General features: G+C 38.5%; 1 protein-coding gene across 4 annotated transcripts in view; it reads left to right on the forward strand.

Moving 5' to 3' along the window:
• Positions 1-27,319, forward strand: part of LOC117404049 (DNA repair protein XRCC4) — a 159,307-nt gene that overhangs the window by 111,315 nt on the left and 20,673 nt on the right. Inside the window, exon 8 of one of the 4 annotated variants that reach the window (XM_058986826.1) lies at positions 20,202-20,903. The exons of the other annotated variants lie outside the window; for them this stretch is intronic. Coding sequence (XP_058842809.1) covers positions 20,202-20,280 — 79 coding nt within the window. The 3' untranslated portion in view covers positions 20,281-20,903. Of the gene's footprint in view, positions 1-20,201; positions 20,904-27,319 lie in introns of those variants that run through there. 4 annotated transcript variants of the gene reach the window in all.

Here is a 27,319-nt window from a genome sequence, read left to right on the forward strand (position 1 = left end):
AAGCCTGCGACCAAGAGGGCAGTCTAAACAAACATGTTTGTTGTTCATGCAAATAGCAATGTTAGTAATAATCATAACATATTGGTTTCATCTGGTACCCATGATTAGGAACCTTTGCTATGCATGCTAAAGGTAGGCAGCTATTAGTCTAGCTTTTATAAATATTATTTTTTCTTCCTCAAACAGAAGTCTCCATGTAAGCCATGCACAGATTTCCCTAAGGAATATTTTATTACAGAGAATGGGTCATTATTGTACAATTACTGTGATCTTGTGAAATTAGAAAGAACCAGTAGGGGTATGGACTGTTTTTTGGATTTAGGAATGTGAAACAATAAGGAGAACGGAATAAGAATTGGAAGGAAGGTGCCCAGGATTTAACTCCAGCACTATCACTATACTTCATGATATGAAGATCTTCATTTCTGTATTTAGCTGTTTTACACTGGCCAATTGATTCTTACATCAACATGAACAATAAACATCATAGTCAGAAGGAGGTCAGTAAAGTCCAGCAGCCTATTATGGTTTTTAAATGTCATCAATTATTATAAGTTGTTGGAAATGGACCCCCCAAAACTAGATCTTGTTCATCTAAATATTTTTTTGGCTTGTTTATACACTGAGCTATGTTTCACTTGCAATAGGTTAGTATTGCATTGTTCTAAAGAAGCTTTGGAATATAGACTGGGGCCAATTCAATTGATCTAACCAGTGGCAGATCTAAACACCCCCACCGTTAAATATTACAATATTTCTAATTAAGAATATAAATATATTAAAAATTAGGAATGTAAATATATTAATCTCCATAGAAGTGTGTATGAGATTCGTAATCAATTTGTAAGTAAATGTAAGGAAGTCTGGTATCGGACATCCCAGCTCAAACAAGGTCTGCATGAATTCTGCTGTAGCAAAAATAAACCTTCCCTTAGTAACAACAGATGTTCAACATCAAAGAGTGATCTGCAGTATGTGGGGTGGCCTATAAAACCATCACATGTCGCTAAAGCAGCTCAACTTGTCAGAAGTGATTGTTGCCATTTCTGCCTGTTGGCACCATAAAAAATCAATAAAATGCAATGCTTTAACTGTCATCCATTTTCCTTTGATTACTGTCAGTTTTGTTTACAGTACCCTCTGTAAGATTTCCTTTGTGAAATGAATACATTGTTTGCAAAAATAGCTGTGGTTATGTTGATGTTGGATCTTGTAGAGTATTTCCTTGTAAAACTAAATTTTAAATAAATGTATTAAAAAAATAATTCAGTCAAGTGCCAGAGGTGTTCAAACAGATTGTGGACTTCATCTGATTCATTCTAAAGCCAGCCTATGTTGTTTGTAGTACTTAATCTTGATGGATGGCGTGGTATGTGATCCTTCATGAGAAACCCACAACAGTGCATTCAATTAGGCTATATACAGTTATATTTCCATCATACTGTAGGCCGGTTCTCAATAATTATTTTGAAGTGGATTAACTTACTCCATTGACATAGCAGTCAAATAAAATGAATGAAAATACAGTATTTTGTGGAATAAGATGCACACTGTTAATTCCATGCACCCTGTGTATAATGCACATTACTGAGCAGCCTTGGGTAACACCTCTTGTGTAACGCTCACCTCTTGTATACTATATGATATAGTGCCCCATGGAATACTATTTCCCCTACATGCTAAATGTATTAGTGACCTTTACATTTGGTTATGCTCTAAAATGGCTGCTAAATTGACGGCATGTGGCTTTTTTTAAAGTTACTGCTGTGTAGAGACAGTACATAAGAACATAAGAAGAACATAAGAAAGTTTACAAACGAGAGGAGGCCATGCGGCCCATCTTGCTCGTTTGGTTGTTAGTAGCTTATTGATCCCAGAATCTCATCAAGCAGCTTCTTGAAGGATCCCAGGGTGTCAGCTTCAACAACATTACTGGGGAGTTGGTTCCAGACACACAATTCTCTGTGTAAAAAAGTTCCACCTATTTTCTGTTCTGAATGCCCCTTTATCTAATCTCCATTTGTGACCCCTGGTTCTTATTTCTTTTTTCAGGTCAAAGAAGTCCCCTGGGTCGACATTGTCTATACCTTTTAGGATTTTGAGTGCTTGAATCAGATCACCGCATAGTCTTCTTTGTTCAAGACTGAATAGATTCAATTCATTAAGCCTGGCTGCATATGACATGCCTTTTTATCCCGGGATAATTCTGGTTGCTCTTCTTTGCACTCTTTCTAGAGCAGCAATATCCTTTTTGTAACGAGGTGACCAGAACTGAACACAATATTCTAGGTGAGGTCTTACTAATGCATTGTAAAGTTTTAACATTACTTCCCTTGATTTAAATTCAACACTTCTCACAATATATCCAAGCATCTTGTTGGCCTTTGGGTAGCCAAATAATGTTATCCTAATGTAGATTTTAAGAAGAACCCAATCATGTGCCTCTGCAGAACAGCATTATATCAACTACAGTCCTGAAGTTGGACTTCATAACATTGTAGCATAGAGTAAACAAACCCTTAGCGGTTCTTTTGGATTTCAATTATAGACGTGTCTCGAGTGACCTCAAGCAATAGTGCTTAGTGCACGCACTTTAACCAAGCTGTGTTTTTATACGCCATAGAACAGGTTTAGAAAAATAGAAATTACAGAGCTATTTCATGAGCTATTGTAGCACATATGTATTGAATTGTGTTCATTTTGTTCATTTATCTTAATGCTTTATTAAAACGCAGTAAAACCCTTGTCTTTTATGTTGAGTTTTTGAGGGGGTTCACTGTTAGCACTCTGTACTGTTTTGTTTTTATCTTTTTTTTTTTTAACCTGTTACTTAACTTGTGTGGTTTAGATTTGAAAAAAGAAAAGCACGCTTCGGTTTATTTTAAAGTGTGGTTTTGCCACCACTATGGTCTCAGGTAGCAGAAGCCTAAGTTTATCTTGGACTGGCGCACACATCAGAATCATGTCTGACACATGAAGTAATACTTTCCAGGCACTTTTTATTTTATAAATTTTTTTTTTGTTTTACTGTTTGGAAAAGGATTTGATGCGAAATGCTACCTTAACCTCTCCTGATCCTGAGGGACTATTATGTTCAAACCACACTTGCCATCCTTTTTCCCTTCTAACTGCTATGTTTGCAAAGGAACACGCTCCACAGTGTGCTACACCAATCTCTTTTCTAGGTACATAATGAAATACCAGACGCTGTGGTTGCTGTAATCTAGAGCAGATTTATGACTGGTCATCATAGTTGTTAAGATCTGTGTATGCGACTGTTATCGTTACGTATTTGTTCATCGGCCACAAATGTAATTAACTGAATAAACAGTCAATAGCTCACACGCAGTTAAATCAAATGGTTAGTTACTAGAAAGCTGCGCCTGCCAGTAAGGTGGCCTGTGCGTTGGCTTTAGTTAGGGTGGGGGTATGCTACACAGGGAGGTTTTCTTTAGTTAGGGTGGGGGTATGCTACACAGGGAGGTTTTCTTTAGTTAGGGTGGGGGTATGCTACACAGGGAGGTTTTCTTTAGTTAGGGTGGGGGTATGCTACACAGGGAGGTTTTCTTTAGTTAGGGTGGGGGTATGCTACACAGGGAGGTTTTCTTTAGTTAGGGTGGGGGTATGCTACACAGGGAGGTTTTCTTTAGTTAGGGTGGGGGTATGCTACACAGGGAGGTTTTCTTTAGTTAGGGTGGGGGTATGCTACACAGGGAGGTTTTCTTTAGTTAGGGTGGGGGTATGCTACACAGGGAGGTTTTCTTTAGTTTTTTGTTTGTTTGATTTGTTTTTTTAACAGTGCAGAAGCAACGAGACAGAGTTTCCCAGAGTATACAAGCTCTGGCTATAGGACACCTATTAAGTTCCTGTGGCAATGTGGCCACGCCCTTGTGCGTAGTTTGTTTATATGTTACGTGTTGTGTGTAAATGTTGGTGTATAGTCATTGGTACACGGGATATAAATGGGTCTGTGTAACACGAGTGATTTAAAAATGTAGATTTGTATTTAGGCACGAGGATGGCACAAATCACTGCTGGTTAAAATGTAATGTGTGGTCACGGGAGTCCACTTAATTAATTCACGTGCAGTTGTACCGAGATTCCAATTGAATGATTGACTAGCAATCGAGTCTCGGTACAACTGCATAAAAGCAGCATGTTTTCACTCACTCGGGGTTGTGTGTTTGGTGAGTGGAGAACGGGTGAGGAGAAGGAGGAAAGAAGTAAAGGAAAGGAAAGTAAAGTAAATTAAACTAAAATAACCATTTATTTCACTCGCCATGTTTGTTTGTCTGTTCGTTTTTGTTTACCTGTTTATTTTAGGCCGCAAGTGCCGTGTCCTGTTTTTGTGTTCTCTTATTTTGTTTATTAAATGCTGAGCACAACCAAGTGCTCAGCTTCACCAACCTCACTGTCTCTGTCTGTTCTGTGTTTCTCCCGGTTTCCGGTCTGACGTCACCCACTACAGCCGTCTTTGTGACAGTTCCACTTCAACCATGTGCAGTGTTTACTGAAGAAAAGTAGAAGTGGGGGGAGTCACTGATGCTGGTGACAGTAAATAAACAAAACCTCAAGGGTGGGGAGCTACGCTCTGTATGAGTCATTGCAAATAGAGCTCAGGCAAGCCACAAAAACCATGTTTGTACAGCCAGCTGTGTGGCTACATCTAAAACACACTTTCCTTACCACAAGCCCTTTTATCCTGCCCTGCCTTAAATACGTCCTAGCTGGCATCAGTACTCCAGACAAGCTCTGCAGACCTCAGAGTGCTCTCCTTAAGTGACAGTAAAGCAACTCAGTACACTTAGATAAAGGTGAGGTCCCAGCTAATTAGCAGTAACAAGCCTACGATCTGGATATTGTTAAGCCAGCAATGTGTCCCCGATGAGAAACCGCAGGGTGCTTGTAACATCATAGGAGGTACACCCTGACACTCATAAGGATTTCCTAACATAACTCACCCTGTTCTTTGAGAAATCAGTATCTACTGTGTGTAGAAGAGTCTGTTTAGAGCCTAAATAAGGTGTTTATTATACAGAATACAACAGCATACCGTGGTATTATTATTATTATTATTATTATTATTATTATTATTATTATTATTTATTTCTTAGCAGACACCCTTATCCAGGGCGACTTACAATCATAAGTAAATACATTTCAAGTGTTACAATACAAGCAATACAATAAGAGCAAGAAATACAATAACTTTTGTTCAAGTGTGACAAACCACAATTCAATAATACAGCAGATAATAGTGATAGTTACATCAGGATATGATTAAATAGTGATAGTTACATAAGGATATGATTAAATACAAAATACTACAGGTTAAACACTTGGCAGATTACAGTATTCTGAAGTACAGGATTAAATGCAGTAAGATAGGGGGCAGATAAGAGCAAAATAAAGCACATTTAAATGAAGGGTGATAGTGTCCCAGGATACAAACAGAGGAGTTCTGTAGGTGCTGAAGAGGTGAGTCTTAAGGAGGCGCCGGAATGTGGTCAGGGACTGGGCAGTCCTGACATCTGTAGGAAGGTCATTCCACCACTGCGGAGCAAGGGCGTAGCGGAGGTAGAGCCAGTCTTCTAGAGGCGGAGCGGAGAGGTCGAGTGGGGGTGTAGGGAGAGATGAGGGTCTGGAGGTAGCTGGGTGCAGTCTGGTCAAGGCATCTGTAGGCTAGTACAAGAGTCTTGAACTGGATGCGAGCGGTGATCGGGAGCCAGTGGAGCGAGCGGAGTAGTGGAGTAGCGTGGGCGAAGCGAGGCAGAGAGAACACCAGGCGGGCAGCAGAGTTCTGGATGAGCTGGAGCGGACGGGTGGCGGACGCAGGGAGGCCAGCCAAGAGGGAGTTGCAGTAGTCTAGGCGGGAGAGTACCATGGCCTGGACCAGGAGCTGGGTAGCATAGTTGGTGAGGAAGGGTCGGATTCTTCGGATGTTGCTCAGGAAGAATCGGCAAGTGCGTGCCAGAGTGGAGATGTGCTGGGAATAAGAGAGGCAGGGGTCCAGGGTGACTCCAAGGTTCTTAGCGGAGGAAGAGGGCAAGAGTGTGGTAGATTCCAGAGGAACAGAGATAGAGAGATCAGAGGAGGGGGCGGAGGAGGGAAAGAAAAGGAGGTCAGATTTAGAGAGGTTGAGTTTGAGGTGATGCGAGTGCATCCAGGAGGAAATAGCAGACAGACAGGTAGAGATACGGGAGGAGATGGTGGAGTCAGAGGTGGGGAAGGAAAGGAAAATCTGAGCATCATCAGCATAGAAATGGTATGAGAAACCATAGGATGCGATGAGGGGGCCCAGGGAGCGGTTGTAGAGAGAGAACAGGAGAGGACCCAAGACTGACCCTTGGGGGACTCCAGTTAAGAGAGGGTGAGGTGTGGAGGTTGCTCCACGTCAGGTTACCTGGTAAGTGCGGTTGGAGAGGTAGGAGGAGAACCAGGCCAGAGCAGTGCCAGAGATCCCCAGGTCAGCAAGAGATGATAGTAGAATAGAGTGATCAACAGTGTCAAAGGCAGCAGAGAGGTCGAGGAGAATTAGGACAGAGGAGAGAGAGGTACTGAAGAGTCTGCTTAATTAGGGCATTTATAGTATAAGGCTACACCTATGCCTAGACACACACTATTCATTAAGCCTGTCATATATTGCTGTAGCAGAGTGGCTGCTGAGTAGGAGTGATGCAGTGCAGAAATAATCACACAGAGAAAACTGTAATCCGGTTTGGAAAAGGGGTTTGTTTTATTTTTAAACTCCCGGTCTGGCGACCAAACAATAATCCCCGGCAATACACACTAATGTGTAGAGCACGACAGTAAACAATAATAACTGGTTTTGCAAACCAAATAATAGTACACGTTATCCGCCCCACAATACAATACACGGTCACCTGTCCGGGTGCGTGCAGTAGGTGGTGGGTGGTTGGTGGTGGGTGATAACAATTTAACAGTGACTGTAGTGCAGTGTTGTTCCGGGTAGTGCTGACCCAAGGCGACAGCTCCGGAGAAGTGTTAGCCGTCTAGTGAATTTACAAACAAAAGACAATTACTAACAGCGACAAAAACAAACAAAACACTCACAAACACTTTTCACAATAATTCAATGAGGATCTCTCCCGGTCCTTCCAGTTTCGTATCTGGCTCGGAAACCAAGCGAAGGAAAAGATTTACAATCCTCCGTCCCCTTTATGTTATCACGCATGACCCCTTGGTAAACGAGTGCAGCTGCTACATCGTTTCCCTTCTGGGTCAATACGTTCCTGCAACAGAGTCTCGCCTTCTTCCAGACTGACCGACTTCCCGGCCCGGGGAAAGAACTGTCAGGCCAGCCCATCCAAAGCCCTTCTTTCGCTGCTTAGCGCCTTCACAGTTCGGGAGGGAGATTTACAACCAAAACTCATTATATTTCTGTCACAATTGCATATCAGGTGCTTTGTATTATCATGCAGTGACAATGCCATTATCCAAAATGTGCTCCTGGAAATAAGGCATATTACTATACAACTAGTATTACTACTGTACATCTCCTGTCCAGTGTTATCCTGCTTGGACCCAATCCATTCTTTCTGAGTGACCCCTAAAACAAATAATATTTGTGCCAGGTACCCTTAGTAAAGTTTGCCATGCTCATTTTGCAGTGGATCATGCTTTTCCCATGCTTGTACTATGTATTTACCAGCAAAAAACATGCTTGGAAATAAAGTGGCAATTGAGTTGATTACAGTACAGCTGGCAGTTGTGGTACCAGTAATCCTACAGTATACTGTTACATGCAGCATGCAGTAATTCAATATCTTCTACAACAGCTTTTTACTTATCATTGTCTTAATCAGTATGTCTGCCATAAAAGGAGACTTAAAAAAAAAAACACAGAATATCAATGATGCTTAGCTGTAATCTCAGACCAGGTTGGTGCTTCCAAGAGTTGTTAGTCTGTTCCTCGCATGCAAATGGAATCCATAACATGAATTCTGTATTATGTAATGAGCTCCATCTCTCTGTCATTGTCGGTTTCAATTGTGGGGCATGTCAAAAAAATTATGGACTAATAGTTGCAGATTTTCATCCCCAAATAAGAATTAATCCTTAAGGAATGTTTTTAAAAATCTGTTTACCAATTTGAATCTATGCCATCCTGGTGGCCTGTGGTTGACAGTGTTCAGGTACAGCAGGCGTTTACAATGTGTTGTTCATTCCTTGCATTTGGAAGGCGACACCGCAGTATGATAGTAGTCAGACAGAAGGCAGCAGCTTTTTCTGCAGCTCTGTTCTGTAGCTGTCCCTTCTCCACCAAGGGGAATTGAGGAGTCAAAACAGCAAGTCATTAATTACCACTAATGTAGTCATTGTTGACAGTTCCATTTACTGCCCACGCTACCTCTCACATGATATCTCTCACACTGTTTCTTAATAGTTTTACAAACACCCTTTTATTGCCTTCCTTGGTGCCCACAGGCAGCACAAAAAAACACCCTGGGGGAGGTGTGGAGGAAGACCCCCTTAAAGAACAGGAATATGTAATAACAAATCAATGGCGCTCATAGAGACTACTCCCCTAATGGGGGTCAACCACTCATAATGGGAGGTTAATCTAATCTTAGGCAACTATATCCTTGTTTCTGGCAAATGCTAGCCGCTGTGTAATAAAATTGATTCTCTTAGCTGACCTTGATATACTGAAGTATCTCTATAAAGGACAAGCGATTAGGGATTATTTATGAATGCTAATAGATGTGGGTCCTTACAGGAAGTCGTAAATGAGAAGTGTTTTGATACATTAATTATGTATCCCCATCTTCTGGCAATTCTTATCGTTGGTTTAATGTAATCGATTTCCGTGTGCACAAGCATAGAAAAAAGAAAAGAAAAGGTAGTGTAAACCTGTGTGGTTTTCTTTTGAATGTTTTGTTTTGTCAGGTAAACAGCTTAGCTGTCCTGTTTTATAGGTAGGTCCAGTGTTGTGTTTAGTTAGTGCTCAAGAAAGAGCTAGGTGTTTGTTTTGTTTATTTTGGTTTTTGTTTATTAAAAATAGCGTGTCAGCGCTGGGAAAACCCATTTCTGTGTCCTGGGTCAATTTTTAAAGTGAGTGGTGCAAGTTTTATTACAATAAATTTCCTGAGCTTTTCACTAGTCAAAGTACAGTTGCGCTGCACTGATGAGCCCCAAACAAGGCGAAACATGTCCGCAGATACTGTGCTTTGACTTTTAAAATACTGTGAATGTAGAAGCCTTTAGACGACTTTCACACGATTTGATTGGCTCTTGTAATTACCCATTGTTCTCTATTCATTGCTTTCATTCCCCTTAACTCGATTATATATATATAATTATATATATATATATATATATATATATATATATATAGAGAGAGAGAGAGAGAGAGAGAGAGAATGGATGAAGGCTATATTTGCATCCTGAGCCATTCTAAAAAACAAAAAGCATAAACATATTAAAAAATAAATACAATAAAAATAAAATGCCTGTGCACAGAAAGTTGAAATGATTAAAAACCCATTTATTTCAGGATGTTTCAGGCAAAAGCCCTTCTTCAGTTGTGTAGAAAGAAAAGTAAAAACACTGTGCAGTAAACTTGTTGATTTTCAGAAATTCTGAGGACAATGTTAAGATGATGTCAGAATAGAATGTTCATTCCAAGAGGCTCTAAAGTTCGAAGTTTGAAGATAAGTTCACGTTCTCTTTGCTTCAGAGTAGAATTTGTACCAAAACACTGACTGATTCCACAGATGTTGAAATCTTCAGCAGTGTGATTATTGCTGTTGAAGTGTCGGGCTACTGGAAATGTCAAGGTGTTGATTCAAAGGCTTCTTAAATGTTCCACAAAACGATCTGCTAAACATCTTTTAGTTTCCCCAGTGTATAACTGGTTGCATTTTGTGCTAATGATGTAGTACACTACTCCTTCAGAAGTACATGTACAGGGCTGGTGGATGTGGAGTGATGATTTAGGGCCTCTGATCTCAGTTTGGGAGTTAATATATTTGCATGTCGAACATCGTGGTCTGTTCCATGGGACTGTGCCTTTTAAAGGTTCTGCAGAAGAGTGAATTTCACTGTGGACCATGTATTCTTTTAGATTCTTGTCACTTCTATAGGACATTAGAGGAGGATTTTTAAAAATAGGTGCTGTAGATGGGTCTTGCTGTAGTATTTAAACATTTCTTTGCACAATTTTCTGTACTTCTCTGTTGGTGGGATGGTAAGTGAGGACTAGAGGAATTCTGTTTTAACACTGTTGATGATCTCGTCACACAGTGAACAGAAAGAAATTTTAAAATTCTATTTTTATATATATATATGTGGGTTTTTATTTCAGGTCAAGGTATGTAGACAGTTTGGTCTATGACTACTGCAAAGGGGTTGTTCAGACAGAATCCATGCTTGGCAAACTCATTTACCTCTCTGTCCCTCTTAGTAGTAAAAATGGGAAGAAGTCAGCCCCCACTGGAAACAAGTATTACATTCATTTAGTTTTTTTATATCGAGAGAGTTTTAATGGAGAACTGTTGCCCTGAGGGTCAGAAAATGGACTGACAGTCTTGGGCTTGCCAGTAGTTTTCTAGTTTTCAACAAGCAGCATTGTATATTCATTGTTAATCAGCATGTCTTTCTGTATTAGCTGGCCTAATAACCTAGATGGCATTGGAACGATATGGATTTGAATAGGAGCCCAACTCTCCTTCAGGGAAACTACTTAAGGTGAAATGGTACACCCTGTCTTTAAGTAATAAAAGCCTTGCCAACTTCTAAATGCTGGTTTTGGATATCAACTATATTTATGAAATGTTACCAGAAAGAAAGTATTACTGCATGCTCTTTCCTGGGAGTTATGCTGTTTTAAATAAAATGTATTAGTTAACATTTCTCTTAAATAGATCTCCAGTTTCAAGCTTGTCTTTATGAATAGCAGGCATAATAAAAAGACAAGCCGCTATTATAAGGTTTGCATTACAAATCCTCCTTTTTATAAATCCATATAAAAAAAAAAAAACATTACATTTGCTTGGAATGTAACATTGTATAAATTATTTTAACTAGAGACAGACCTAAGTGAAATGTTTAGACAAATGACAATGACAAAGCCATCTTTGGCTTGTTTCCCCTTCAAATATTTTTATACCTAAATAGTGGGAAATAAAATAAAACAGTATCTCAAGAACGCTCTGCTGTTAGGAAACTGAAACACCTTCTAATTAAAATGATACAACTTTTATTCAACGGTACAGTAGCTTCTTCCAAATGAATGTCACAAGTGATCGCTAAATATTAATGTTTATGAGCCGTCAATAAATAATGTTTTATAACGCTTATTAAAATCCATTAAAAAACTTAATTCATTACTCACTGCAAACAAATAACCAGATTCCATTAGCTTTTGCTCCAACTATCTGTTTTTGAAAAAATAACTTGTAAGAAACATGTTAATGTCTAGTTTTGATGCAAATGTTGAACTGCAGCAAGACCTTCATGAATAAATCTATATTACTGTATAGCCAAGGCATTTCATGAACTTCTAAACAATTCATCCTCATGGGTCTTGATTGCTCTTTCTTCTTAATTGTGATAGTGAAATGATCAGGTATCTAAAGTAAAATTATTTAATAGCTGTCCGTTTTCAGAATCACTGCTAAGTAACTGACAGCTCTGCATTGTGACAGCTCTGCTTTTCCCAGACTTGCAGATTTCAGTTTCTTAGAAACCAGCGGGACAGAGAAGATGTCTGTAACTTCATGCTGAGCGCGTGTAGGGATTTAAACACTACACTCCATTCGAAGTCGCTGCTGAGCCACCTCTTAGACGGGGGACCTACGGTAGATAATTACAAAACCCATTTCAGAAAGTAGATGACATGTCTGCAGCAAGGGTTCCGGTGAGATATGAAGCTTTCGCCTCTGATGGCCAGGTTATTAAGGAAAGCTGAAGCCAGCCTGTCTGCAGGATTCTCATGGAAATGAAGGGGCTTGTATTTAGTTACCCATCTACTAATGCAATATTCTTTTCATAATGCTCCTAACAGACTGAGGCAGACACCGTGGGTGCCTTGGAGTTGTATTATACCCCTTGGCAGGGGATTAGAGGTCTCACTCACTGACAGAAAGCCGTAGCACCGCGCTCCACTGGTTCAGTGCTGATATGAAACTTAGACAACACAAGGAGAGCTGAAACGGCCACTTTAAAGAGCTTTCGATTTATTCCATCTTCACTGACTTGATTGGGTGTAGATTTAGCTACTTTATTATGATTGCATTCCTCAACTCTAACCAATGCTTGCATTTTCACAAAAATGGTCTGTAACAATGTCACAGGCTGTCAAGATCGGACTTTGCTACTGGTGAGTTGGCATCAGTTAAAATTTGCCCATTCGCCACCTTTCCCTATTACAGTGTTTCATGGTGGAGGAGACCAAGTTAGTCCACAAAGTGAGGAAAGTAGATCTGATTATTTGTCTCTCAGAAACTAGTTAACTTCTGTTTCAGAGCATATCCTCGCTCAGGGACTTAAGAACACAAAAACTAAAGAAAATGTACAAACCCATCAATGCTCTTCCATTTTGTAATATTGATTGATCTAAAAGCTTAAACAATCCCAGTTATTCCTCATCAACAATGTGTCTAGGTAACCCACTGCATACCCTCACCACTCTTAAGTCTGTCTCCACTTCATTTGTTTTCCCTGGTCCTAGTTTCTGTGCTGTGCTGAAAGTATTAGTTATGTTTAATATTGCCAACACCTTTTAAGATGTCAAATAATACAGTATTTTTATAATGGGCACCACAGAGAACAAAGGGGTTAGGAGCCAAAATGAGAACTACTCCAACTTATAGAACAGCTTCTTAACAAGCAACTGCTTATAATCCATCAAACAGTGTGAATCCACAAATACCTCCTTTCAACACCTACACATGAGGTGTTAAAGCTGTGCGTGTGTGTGTGCGTGCGTGCATCACAGGACCTCAACTACAGAAGGCTGTTAAAAACCTGACATTGAGGAGACATTTTGGGATCCATTTCTGTACTGTATTTCCAGTAATGTATTGTGTTTTACTTTGAATTGTTAACAGCACTGTAATTGGTGGGTGTGCCTCTGTGTGTCTGTGTGCAAAGTGTGTGGCATATGTACGAGAACAAAATAGAAAGCGTAGCTGGAGTGCTAGAGGATTAAGGGTTTATCCAGCTCGCCTGTATAAGTACAAAGCTTAGCAACATTTTTACATTCTTATACCGAAAAGGGAAGTAGTGAAGTGTTGGGTTTTAAGAGATTCTATTAGCAGTCTTCTTGCATCCTGTTTTAATGCTGCGTAATAAGCAGGCATTAACTACACATTAAGTTCTCTTTTAGGCACTCAAATACTGTTGTTACTTCCATGAACGTGTACTGTAGCACCCAACTGCAGTCTACTTTGTGAAAATGACTAGCTAAGAATATCCAACCCAAACGCTTACAACAAAGTAGTTGCTTCTAATGGCTTTCTTCTTTAGACAAATTAAACCAATTTATTTATTTATTTTATTTAGTTACCCTGAAATAATTAATTTTCTTATACCGTAATTGTTTTTTATACACTGGATATCAAATAGAATATTTTTCACCTTCTTCGGGTAGTATACACATTCGATCTTCAGTATCTAGGGACTGATTCCTCTGAAGATCGTCTTTGAAACGCGTGTTTGCTGTGGCAGCTATCAGGAACAGATCTACACTTTACAGTGTTCGAAAGGGTTAAATCCTTGTACTGAAAAGGTGTTGAATGGTATGTGAGCCCTAAATTAAATGTCACATTACCAGGTTATCATCATTTTCTACTTAATAGTGCACCTGCAAAGGGTCTTCAGGTGCAGAACAGGACAATACTTATTGCTTGTATTATTTTTATGCTGCTCTGTGTGCTAAATAAAACAGAGTGCCTATTGTCTCCTTGATCAGCACCCGGGCAATAGTGGATAGAACAACTGCTGTTTGCTGACTTAGGGTTGGTGTGTTTTGAAGTGGGGAGAAAAGGAAAATGTATTTGACCTTTCACATCAGACTTTTTAAATAGACCTTTTTTTGTACAGGGTGTCAATTTTAATGATCTAAACAGTGGAATATATACACGCTTTATCTCAGTATTTACCCCTCTGGTGTTTCCCTCTGGGTGTTTATTCATAGACCCAGTTTTTTTGTTCTGTTTGTACCTAGGAGAAAAACTATTATTATTATTATTATTATTATTATTATTATTATTATTATTATTATTTATTTCTTAGCAGATGCCCTTATCCAGGGTGACTTACAGTTGTTACAAGATATCACATTATTTTTTACATACAATTATATTATTTTTTTACACATTATTTTTACATACAATTACCCATTTATACAGTTGGGTTTTTATTGGATCAATCTACTTAAAGTACCTTGCTCAAGGGTACAGCAGCAGTGTCCCCCACCTGGGATTGAACCCACCACCCTCCAGTCAAGAGTCCAGAGCCCTAACTACTACTCCACACTGCTGAGTAAATATTCGAAAACTAGTAACTTGGAACGTTTATTTAACTGCTTCTCCATAAAGCCAAGTTGTTTCTTGCTAGTTTTAAACATTAGGATTGTTTTTTTGTCCTTGTCGAAAAAATTAAGGCAAAGTTTGCCCTGGTGCAAAATGACCAAAAAAGACAATAAAAATACTCTCACAAAGATTTATAGTGGTGGTATTAAGATCTGTCGCTGCTTAAATCATTAAAATACACCAGATTGTCTTGCATGCAGTGACATCCTGTGATTGATTCACCTACCGGCTAGTGAGGACTATACAGGACTGTGATCAGCATAATAAACATTCTGATTCGTAAAACATACTTCTTTGAGATATTTGCTTTCAGGGTTCACATTACCCCTCTGCCTCAGAATTGATTAAATGGGTTGGGAGGCCAAATCCTTACAATCTTAATGACTTAAGTTTTTTTAAAATAGCCAACAGGGGCTGATTACGCAATTAAGTGAATACAGTGTTAAACAAAAAAATGTCAGTACCTTTTGTGACTGTGCTGCGGCCCCAGCTTTCTAGGAATCATCAGTCAGATTTGCAGAACTTGAATCACTTGGGAGAGGTTAGAGTTTGCTCTTATAATTCCTTGGGTAGTAAGTAAGACCTGAGCAGGAAACAAGAAAAAAAATTCCAGAAAGTACTGGAGGAAAATAACCTTGAACATGATGTCATTGAGAATACTGCTCTTAAATCATCAGCAGATTAATGGCGAGTGCACGGGACTTTCATCCTCCATGAGACAATACAGAATAATTAGCTTTTGAAAGATAAAGAACATGAAATTAAGTTGCAAAAATGACATTTCTTTTGCACAAACACCCGTTTGCTTTTGTGTCTATAGTTTTGTGAAATTAAAAAATAGTAATTCTATATACCTTCTGTCATGTGTGTGTGTGTGGAGATATATATATTTTCATTTATGGTATTATACAGAAAACATGTTTCCCATGTGCTATAGATAGAATACCTTGTTCATTCCAATTCATCAAATTATCTTTTTTGTAATTAACAGGCTTTTGTAGTTAATCATTTTCATCACTAAATCAGTTAATATTTTTTTGGTGTTTTGGTTTTACAATAAGCATTGATCAGTACTAGGTATCTGAGATAGCAGTGTCTATATCCAGGGCTTTCATTCACATAGAATGGAAAAAGGAGACTTTGCTATTCTTGGGCTGTCTAAAAATACAGTTACCCAAACTCTAACTAACAAGGCTCCTCTGCATTTTCAAAGGAAAGACCTAAAGATCCAGGTCCTGGATCATAGTTTACAGCACCTCCCCGGTTACGCAGGCTATCCGGCTTGCACATTTACATTTTCATTGCAACTTTACTAAAATGTTCAGTTTGTAACATGAATAAACTTGGATTGAGTTTACACGAGTAAATCTAGATGCACTGCAAATCAGGGCAAATTGCCAACCTCTGATCAAAATACTGTGATCAGTGTCTATCCATCAGACTCAATAGAAAACACTAAGCATAAGCTGGTGAATTTGTTTAATTATTTATTTTTTTAATGTTAAACCACAGAAAAGTATTTTTTCCCCTTCCAGGTTTTTAATTGGCTTTGTCGGGTTTTGTTTTACGTCAGTATGTATTCATTGCCGTACAGAGTAGCGTGGTTTCTCCAGCAATTAATTATGTTGAGCCTGCAACTATGTGAGAAAAACAGCAGGCAGGGCAATATAAAATGTAAAATCAATTTCGTTGCAATACGAACTCCTCAGTAAGTCTTCCTGTAGCCTTGCATGCTTGTTGTGAGCTCGTTCTCATGCATTCCCTGCAGTGGTTGAAGGAATGCCTCATCCAAACCACTGCCACCGGATTACTGAGAGCTTGAGAGTTTGAGTCAGCAGCCAGAATTCACTAGAAATAAAATATAGTAAATTCTTAAGGGATAGCAATGATCCAGCATCAACAACAGACACACACTAGGTAACACACTCCATACACACACCACTCTCTGTCTAATCAGTTGTCACCTAACCTCTGTCATAAGTCTGTCTCCACCTAATTTCCAACTGTGCCCTCTGGTCCTGCTTGCTGTGTTGTGATTAAAGTATTGGCTAGGGATAACTTTGTACTGTTAAGATTTAACAAACTTAAATAGATTGAATGTTAAGATTTAACAAACTTAACATTGTGAAGAGGTGCGCGTTGCCAAGGAGGCTCAGAGACCATAAACTGCTGAAGTTAAGCGATCACACATGTATATTTATTTACATTTACACAATAAACAAAACAACAAACCGAGCACATCATTCACCATCCACCGCACCACTCCTTCACCAACCCAATTCTAACTAACACCTGTGATCACCCTATTTATACACCTGTGGCTGGAGCCTTAAATAATCATTTATACATTTGTTCAGTTGACAGCTCCAGCCACATGCCCGCGTGTGTTTGCAGGGAGGAATTTGACTCCCTCCCTGCCACCCAGTACTCCCCACATAACACACACACATGCACTGGCAGGGCTTTCACCGTGCCGTGCTGCCACAACCACCCATTTGGCATATTGTTCTGGCTGTCCTACAAGGCTATGGAGAACACATAGCTGTGCAGAACGTTACATTTCTAGACGGGCTTCATTATTCAACATGGAAGATATTTCTGTTTTAGAGGAGCTGCTTCTGAACTGCCCTGCTTTTATTTTAATATAGTAGCCTGTACTTCATATAAGTCTATTTTCTAATACTGTACTGTATGAATTTGCATTTCAGCTTATCTAAATACATATATTGGTTGTTCTCTAAACCTGAAGAAACGTATTGATATGTCTCTGAGCTGATATTGCAGTAACTAATTGTTAAGTTCTCTGCCTGTCAGGGGGTAACTATAACTCTCAGTTGAAGGCAGAACTAGGGGGCAGGCTGCTCAGATGGCACACAGGAACTCTAGTTTTACTCTAAACCATTACAGCTATGTCATATAAAACTGGTTTATAGTCCAGTGAAGGAAACCTTTGTAACAGCTTGAACATGGTGGTTTATTATTTCTAAGGCTTGTGCATTTCATGGTCCTTCTGGTGCTTCACGTAAACACAGGATATAGCTATATCTAGACAAGCTGCTAATGAGTTCTCCATTCTGAGGAGGAATAAAACAAACCACTGTTCCTTATTATCCCTGATCTTACTTATTAGTGTCTGTGCATATATTTTTATTTATTACATGCTGGACAACAGTAATATAATTCTGTTTTCTCTGGCTATCCATCTGTTTTATCATTGACATACCAGTATTTTTCTAATAACACTCACATTTGCTTGTTATACGTGACACTTTTGATGTATAAAAGTCCTGAAAAAAATGTCACAACTTATTTTCTTATTAGAAATCACATACCACTATTAAGGAATTTGTCAAAATTCCAGTACATCTTATCCTCTGTATGGATGTCACAATTGTGGCCGCAAAATCCAAATTGCCTAGCTTAAGAGCAATGCAAATTACTGAACACACACAAATAATGAGCTGTAATCACGATAATGAGGGTTGCAATGAGCACCGCCTGTGCATCGGGCTATTTAGCGGCTGCACACAGAGCCCAGAGGTGAGGTGAGTTAGGAGTACAGAGAGCAGTAGGCGCTGTATGAGATTTGTGGAGCACGAAAATCAAACCAAACTAAAAAAATATGTCAGAGGAAGGGCAGAAAAGTCCTCTTGATTTTAGGCCACATTTTTGCACTTGCCTTTACTGAAGTCATAGGAAAATTACTGCACAAGTAGGTCCCACAGGAATATTATCCACAATGTAGGCACCCATTGACTGGCGAACTTTGCCATGGCTTCACTTACCTCCATGGTCTTTGAATTTCCTAAGGGACGATTTCCAATGTCTTGGAACACAGTGAAAGGTGCTTTATAAACCAGCCCTTCATAGTCCTTTGATGTTGCTTCTCTATCCCTTGGTAGTTCAGGGAATAGAGAACCTCACAGATATACAGGGCTGGTGCATTCTTTGTAGAGTTTGGAGAGTGTGTTGCACATTTTTAATATGAATGAATGAAGCCACTCCCATGATATGAGCTCATCTTGCAACACAATTACTCAACAGTTAAGACATTTTTTTTATGACAGTGAATAGACACTTGCTAAATTTTTCCCCCTTGAGAGAATCCCACCCTAGCTTTGGTCAGCCATTTATTACCATCTGCATGTGATGATGTATGTGGAAGAAATGAAGAGAACTTCCCTAAATCACAAAGTGAGTCAGTTGCTACGCTAGATCAGAAGCCCATGGTCTACTGACTTTTTGAGTACTTTGCTGAAACCATTAGACCACACTGCCTCTTATATACTTGTGTCTTAAATTAACCATCAAATGCTTTTTTAGACATACTGTGTATGTACAGGCATTCACTCAAAATATGTTACAGTTCTACTTTTGGGACACACCACATTACAACATACTCGGTACAGTCAGTGTTTCTTCAAATCTTGCATTTACTTTCCTGTTCAATAATAAGAGATTTGGTGGTTCTTCCTGTTTGAAAATGTCCCCTGTGGTTTTATAGAGTTCATATTCTGGGATCAAATCCTGAAATACTGTATGTATCTCTGTTACGAGCCATGCATTAAACATTAAAGGTAGTGTTCCCCCTCCAGGTCATTGTGGAGACTCTACTGATTAACTACCTTGGTGAAAATTCAGCCTGTTTTACTTTTAGTGCCACACATAAAGCAGGACTCCTTTGTGAAGTCTACTACTAAATCAGACATGAAACAATAAGGGTATTCTTTTCCTTTTCCTCCGCAATAACATTAGTCCTCATACTGTAGCATCAAGTCCAGAATAGTTTATGGTGGCTGCTATGCCCTATATTTACTTTTTCATAATTTTGCTGTTTGCATACTAATTGGGGTGCATGTTTTAAAGGAAAATAAACAGATCACAAACATTTCCTTACACCTTGTGTGAAAGAGCTGAGATTGTTAACTTGACAGCCTGTAACTGCCTGTATAATGTTATCCCCAAACACGGCTTGACACTCGCATTAGTCCTACACCCAGACCTGGGTTTCAGAACATCCCTTGTTTTGGTAGATTCTTGAAATGACCAGGTGCCAGGGGTTTGAACAATGAGGCTTCTGAGTCTGTGGCTTTACTAATAGGAGCTGATAATGCAGCTGTAAGGGAAGAACAGGTTATTTAACATCACCTCCTGGCTCCTGGTCTTTTGAATAATATACTTAATTTCAGGTAATTCTGAAACCCAGGAATGGGTGCAGGGCATTTATACTTGAAACAGTGAGTCCAATTCCATCAGCAGCCCTTTCGTTTCAATGTGTGCATGTACAGCCACTAGCATCAGTATAATTTGATTGATTGCTGCAGTATGAATATATATATATATATATATATATATATATATATATATATATATATATATATATATTGTTTTGTTTTACGAATGACCATTCATTCACCCCAATCCCCACAGTTTTGTGTTCAAGGAACCAATGCACCAAAATTATCAAAATACTGTTTTATTAAACTTCAGGCTGAAATCTAGAACAAAACTAAGTTACACAAATCTGTTGATAATACAGAACAGTCAAGGGCTATTACATATACAATGTCAATGTGATAAAGCGACCTTACAAATGACCTAATGTTCTTTCATTTCTCTGATTCTGCCTTTCACCTATTACAGGTTAGAAGATGCCCTCTCAGGCATTGCTCTTACTGCACCAGCAGTAGACGTTTGTGCTGAGCCACCATACTTATTTTAAGCCCTGTTGAAGAAACTGAAGAAATTATTTAAAGACAGTAAATGAATGGGCCTTTAACCAATGCTAAGTGACCAAACTCCTCTCAGAGGATGGGTTCCTAAAGTACAGTAGATTTACACAGGAATGTTTCCCCCCTTGGTAACCAATGGAGATTACAGAAAAGAGAAGAAAACTCTTTAGAGACTGCTCCATTCCACACTAGCACTGTGCCTAAATACATCATAATTCTGCACCGCGGGCATCAAAGATCATGCAGCGCTAACGAAGAGCAAGGGTGGAAACCCTGAACAGATTCAACAAAGAAACGTTACAGCCTAACTATAACTACAAGGCATTCATACTTTCAATTAAACAAATAAGCTGCTCTCAAATCACAGTGGCTTGCCCCAAGCAGGCCCCCCACAGTAATTATTATTTTTTGTTTGTTAATACCTCACCTCTAACCTTTTCTAAACAGCTGCTGGTTTAATATTGGACGATTAGGAAATGTGCATGTAATGTCATACAGTTTAATAACTTCTGTGCTGTGAAATGTGTTTTAAACGACTTCCTACCCTCTGTTCCTGCGGAAGGTCTTCCTATTACCCTGTGGTGGTTCTGTGTAAAAGTGGAACTGAAATATTGCTGCCACTGCTGACCTTTTGAGCCTGGCTTTTCAGCTGGGATTTGAACCTTAAAAGGTCAGCAGAATTTTACTTATTTGAGCTGCCTAATAACTGAATTAAAATGCACTGATTTACCATGTACCTCAGAGTCCTTTTTCATTGCTTTGATTGGTAGATTGTTGGAAGACAAGCAGCCTCCCATAGCCTAGTAATATGATCTTAAAAGTGGTATAAATATCTAATGCTCTAGATCAAGGTTTATATGTATTATTATTATTATTATTATTATTATTATTAGTAGTAGTAGTAGTAGTAGTAGTAGTAGTAGTAGTAGTAGTAGTAGTATTTTGCTTTGCATATCGATTGCCAATTAAATAGGAATATTAAATAAAGGGTAGGGTTCTATAAGATGTGAATTTGTATTAGCTCCATCTCACATCAAAATGTGGTTCAAAACACATGGAAAGTACCTGATAATAGACAAGTCAATTTCTGCAAATATAACCTTTGGTACTTCCATTAAAGGTGAAACAATTTCCTTAGTAAATATTTCCTTTTAGACTGTCCATTGTAGGACAAATTCCCATCTTATAGACCTTTGTCCTTTGGGTATTTGAACAAGCTCACGGTTAATTGTTGCATCTCATAACTTAAGATTTGGGAAGGTACAGTTTGGATCCTTCACAAGGTTAAATCAACTAAGACGAAGACTTCAAACTGAATTGGCCCTTACATGTAACTTTTAGGAATAGCTTTTTCTAAGACTTTGTCTTTGAAAGTTTGTGTTCTTAGATTATGTATCTTTGCAGGCTTTTCTTGAAAGATATTTGACACTTTTATTTTATACACCCATTACGATTACACTATATAAATAACGTCACTGGAATTCCCAGTACAGCTCGAGATTTCTTGCAAGACTGGCTTTATATGAAATCTTTTCCCGTAATAATAACTTTTGTAAATGTGTCAATTAACCTTCATTACAAAATCACTTGCGCAAACAGAATAAGTCATATAAACAATGTATTTGATTTCTAAGTGTTTGCACTGGGGTGAATTGTGTATGCTAAGATACTAATTTCAAAGTTTAGGACTCTGGGTTTTGTGTGATATTACTAAAAGTAAAAAAAAAATGGCACACAGAACACATAAGATACTCTTTATTTAAAGAGCAAGTCATTATAATTTATTTTGCATCGATTTCCCTTACTATGTTATGGTGTTGGCAATCAATCTGAGTGGTTCTTGGTTTGCCACTTTTTTCTAAATTTGCTTTTCCCAGGTCTGGAGAATACTTATTGGGACTAACAGCCTTTAGGGTTAATACACACTGTATATATAAAAAAACAGGTAAAGACAGATTTATAAAAACATGATAATAACTCAGTATGGGAGCAACAGGACCTGGAACCAATCAGAATGTTTGTGAACTCGATAAAATAATTAAACCAATAAAAACAAGCAATTCAGATGACATTCGGATCGATGCTACTTACTCTTTAAGTTTATTTAAACATATTTGACTGAAATGCTGAACTTGGGACAGCCCTCAGGCATTGCCAGAAGTTATTCTCAGAGTCATTTCCAGGGCTGTGTCTCACTTTAAGAACATAAGAACATAAGAAGGTTTACAAACGAGAGGAGGCCATTCAGCCCATCTTGCTCGTTTTGGTTGTTAGTAGCTTATTGATCCCAGAATCTCATCAAGCAGCTTCTTGAAGGATCCCAGGGTGTCAGCTTCAACAACATTACTGGGGAGTTGGCAGTGCAACATTCCTCAAGATAGGAGCAATATACATTCTCTTGAGTCAGAAGCCTGGAAAAGAAGTTTCACAACTTTCAAATGCTATGTTTGTTTAGCATTTCATCTAACATATGGCACTGTTTCAACTTATTTTGTAATAGTTTTGGATTACAAATGTAAAATTGTATGTTACACTGCCTTGGTTTCTAATTCTTTTTATTCAGTTTCCTGAGAAACAGATTACAATTAAGTACATTAAACAATTAGTAATAAATGAATTCAGTATTTCCAAAGTTGCATAATATATAGAACTATACACAATCATCTTAATATCCATAAACAAAAGCAAACTGAAGCACATGCAACTACAGAATTCCAAACACAAATATCCATCTTAAATCAGGTTTTGATATAAAAGGTCTAAATGCTCATGTCTCAAAACTGTGAATTTGTTAGTTCTTGGTTGTTTAGTTGTAGTTTTGTAAAATGAATAGGCATTTTACCTCTTTCATAAGAACATAAGAACGTTTACAAACGAGAGGAGGCCATTCAGCCCATCTTGCTCGTTTGGTTGTTAGTAGCTTATTGATCCCAGAATCTCATCAAGCAGCTTCTTGAAGGATCCCAGGGTGTCAGCTTCAACAACATTACTGGGGATTTGGTTCCAGACTCACAATTCTCTGTGTAAAAACGTACCTCTTATTTTCTGTTTTGAATGCCCCTTTATCTGATCTCCATTTGTGACCCCTGGTCCTTATTTATTTTTTCAGGTCGAAAAAGTCCTTTGGGTCAACATTGTCAATACCTTTTAGAATTTTGAATGCTTGAATCAGATCGCCGCGTAGTCTTCTTTGTTCAAGACTGAATAGATTAAATTATTTTTGCCTGTCTGCATATGCCATGCCTTTTTAACCTGGAATAATTGTGGTCGCTCTTCTTTGCACTCTTTCTAGAGCAGCAATATCCTTTTTGTAGCGAGGTGACCAGAACTTTATATTTATAATGCACATTCTTATTGCTTGCGTGCAGTACCTTACACTTTTCTCTATTAAATGTCATTTGCCATGTGTCTGCCCAGTTCTGAATGCTGGCTACATCAATGACCTTTGCTGCTGCAATGGTGTTTGCCACCTATTTTTGTGTTGTGTGCAAATTTTACAATTTTGCTTACTATACCAGAATCTAAATCATTAATGTACATTAGGAACAGCAGAGGACCTAATACTGATCCCTGTGGTACTCCACTGGTTACTTTGCTCCATTTTGAGGTTTCTCCTCTAATCAGTACATTCTGTTTTCTACATGTTAACCACTCCCTGATCCACGTGCATGCATTTCCTTGAATCCTTACTGCGTTCAGTTTGAGAATTAATCTTTTATGCGGGACTTCGTCAAAAGCTTTCTGGAAATCTAAATAAATCATGTCATATGCTTGGCAATTATCCATTGTCGATGTTGCATCCTCAAAAAAATAAAGCCATGCTGACTGTCTCCCAGGATACTGTTACCATATAGGTAATTTTCCATTTTGGATCTTATTATAGTTTCCATAAGTTTACATATAATAGAAGTCAGGCTTATTGGTCTGTAGTTACCTGGTTCGGTTTTGTCTCCCTTTTTGTGGATCAGAATTACTTTTGCAATTCTCAAGTATGTTGGTACAACCCCTGTGTTAAGAGATTGTTGTATGGTCGTGGTTAGCGGTTTGTAATTAACTTCTTTAATTTCTTTGAGTTCTATTGGGAGGATCTCATCTGGCCCAGGGGACTTGTTTATTTTAAGAGTTCCTAGTCCCTTTAACACTTCTGCCTCTGTTATGCTAAAGTTATTTAAAACTGGATAGGAACAGGTTGACATGTGGGACATGTTGTCCATATCCTCCTTTTGAAAAACTTGTGAAAAGTAATGATTTAATATATTTGCTTTTTTTCTCTTCATCTATGATTTTGCCATTTGTATCTCTTAGATATTTTACCTCCTCTTTGAATGTTCTCTGCAAAATGCTTTTGGAATTGGTTTTAGCCACCTTGGCAATGCTCATTTCTATCTCTCTTGGCCTTTCTAACTTCCTTTTTGACTTGTGTTTGCAGTTCCAAGTACTCTTTCTGTGTACTTTATTTTTGGTCCCTTTTAAACGCTCTGTAAAGTACCTTTTTTCTGTGAATATTTTTTTAAAATTGATCTATTAAACCATTTTGGCAATTTTGTTTTAGATTTAGATTTGTCATTGTTTTGTGCCTCTAGTACTACATTTTTAAAAAACAGCCATCCTTTTTCCCTGGATGTTTTCTGTATTTTATTGCAATCTACTTCTGTTAGTCTGTGTTTCATACCTTCATAGTTTTCCTTTCTAAAATTGTAAACCTTAGCTTTATCATTACTTTCTTGGTTTTAAAAAGCACTTCAAATGAGACCATGTTGTGGTCTGGGTTTGCCAGTGGTTGTTTTAGTTATTCTGTCTTCGTTATTTGAAAAGACTAAATCAAGGCATGCCTCCCCTCTAGTCTGTGAGGAGGCTGTGTGGTCCAGTGGTGAAAGAAATGGTCCCCGGTTCAAATCCCACCTCAGCCACTGACTCATTGTGTGACCCTGAGTAAGTCACTTAACCTCCTTGTGTTCTGTCTTTCGGGTGAGACCTAGCTGTAAGTGACTCTGCAGCTGATGCATAGTTCACACACCTTAGTCTCTGTAAGTTGCCATGGATAAAGGCGTCTGCTAAATAAACAAATAATAATAATAGTCGGTGCTTTGAAAAATTCAGTTAGGATGCAGTCATTTGTCATTTCCACCATTTCAATTTCGTTTGTCGTGCTCCCCACCAGGTTTTCCCATTTTATATGGGGGAAGTTGAAATCTCCCATTAATATGGCTTCTCCTTTAGTGCACGCATTTCTAATATCATTGTTTAACAGATTATTTTGCTTGGTGCCTGAATTTGGTGGTCTATAGCATGCCCCTATTATTATGCCCTTTGAATGTTTGTCCATTATTCTGACCCATATTGATTCTGGGCTTAACACCTGGGCTTCAAGACTATTTTTGATGTATATCGCTACCCCTCCACCTCTTCTGTCCTGCCTGTCTTTCCTATACAGTGTATACCCACTAATATTATATTCGTCTCCATCACTATCAGACAAGCAAGTTTCTGTAGCACATATCACTTCGTAGTTACTTGTTGTGTAGTAGCTTCAAGTTCTAACATTTTGTTTCTGAGACTTCTAGCATTTAGATAAATATATTTAATGGCTATCTTACCTGAGTTGTTGCCCTTGTTTTGATGTAGTCTCCCTTATGTTTTAACTCCAGGTGTTTGTTTTTGCAGTCATCATTTATTTTAGCTTCCCATTTATTAGGCGTTCATGCTTTTTCCACATTGTCCTGAGCTGCCTGATATTTTTGTCTGCCTTAATCACGGACATATGACACACCAAGTTTGATCCGTGCTTTTTCTTTAAAGTTAGGCATGTATTCTGCATTCCTGCCAAAGTGCAGTATTATCCAGAGACTTTCCAGTGGGAAAGCTGTGCTCGTGCTACACCCACTTCCTTACCCTGCTGTTGAAGTGATGGCACGTGGAACACAAACATTTTCTCATTTTGATTCTTTGCTGTTTTATGGTCTTTCAGCTCTTCCAGTGTTAGGTGATTGGCATCAGCTGCTTTTGACTGTGCACTTTAGAGGGCACATCTTTTTATATGGGCTTGTGTTGTACTCAGGGTTTTTTGTATACAAAGTGATATATGAAAAAAAAAAACCACAAACGCATGAAAAATCATATATTGAATGGTTTGGTCCAGAATCATCTCATCTCACTATCGTATTGCAGGCGCTTAAGCGCAAATGAGACTGAGGTTTTGAAACAGAAGTGCATCCGTTTGCAAAATAAGATGTTTAAGGCCACAGGTGCCCTTTATTTGTTTTTTTGCGATTGAGTTTTATCTTTTAAATAAATGTTTAGCTTATTTTAACTATATTATTTCTTATATATGGGTCTAAAATAAGAACTGTCCCAATTATTACATCTAATTGTAAAGCGTTAATACAGGTTCCCTTCTTATTCACACCTGTTGTTCCAGACCAGGCACGCTATATTCAATCTTTTTTCGTTATTCATCTCTCAAGGGTTTCTTACGGTTATTGTATTCTTTGCTTATTTGTATGGGTTATACACGTGGATATCTCCATATATTAATAGGAGCAAAACAGTTCAATATTCTACACGTGAAGTACGGAAGCAGTGCTCTCCCTGCCCAAGAGAAGTGGGGGGGGGGAGGTTGCGCTCCCCCGCAACTCATCAGCACTACACCCCTGCCCATATGGTATTTCATTTTTTTTTATTTTAAATTTAGTCGTTGCCAATTATTTTTATTATTATTTTTACATAAATACTGCTGGAGGGGCTTTGATACTTTGACAAATGAAACTTTTCTCTTCTGTACTGTTTTTAAGTCACTTACATACACAAGTCTGGTAACTTGATGTAACTGATAGCTTCAACTGATGGCTTCAATTATTGATATTTTGTGAAAGGAAACCCTGAGTGTCTTGATCTTTTTTAGGTCTGCCCAGGGGTTAGGGTTAGGGTTAGGGTTAGGGTTAGGGTTAGGTGAATGTGCTCATGAAAGGGGAGGGCCAATGATACTGACTATAGTCTGGCTTCTCTTCACAGCTCAGTGAGATCACCTAT

The sequence above is a fragment of the Acipenser ruthenus genome, chromosome 2 (assembly GCF_902713425.1).
Source record: "Acipenser ruthenus chromosome 2, fAciRut3.2 maternal haplotype, whole genome shotgun sequence".
Taxonomy (NCBI): Eukaryota; Metazoa; Chordata; class Actinopteri; order Acipenseriformes; family Acipenseridae; genus Acipenser; species Acipenser ruthenus.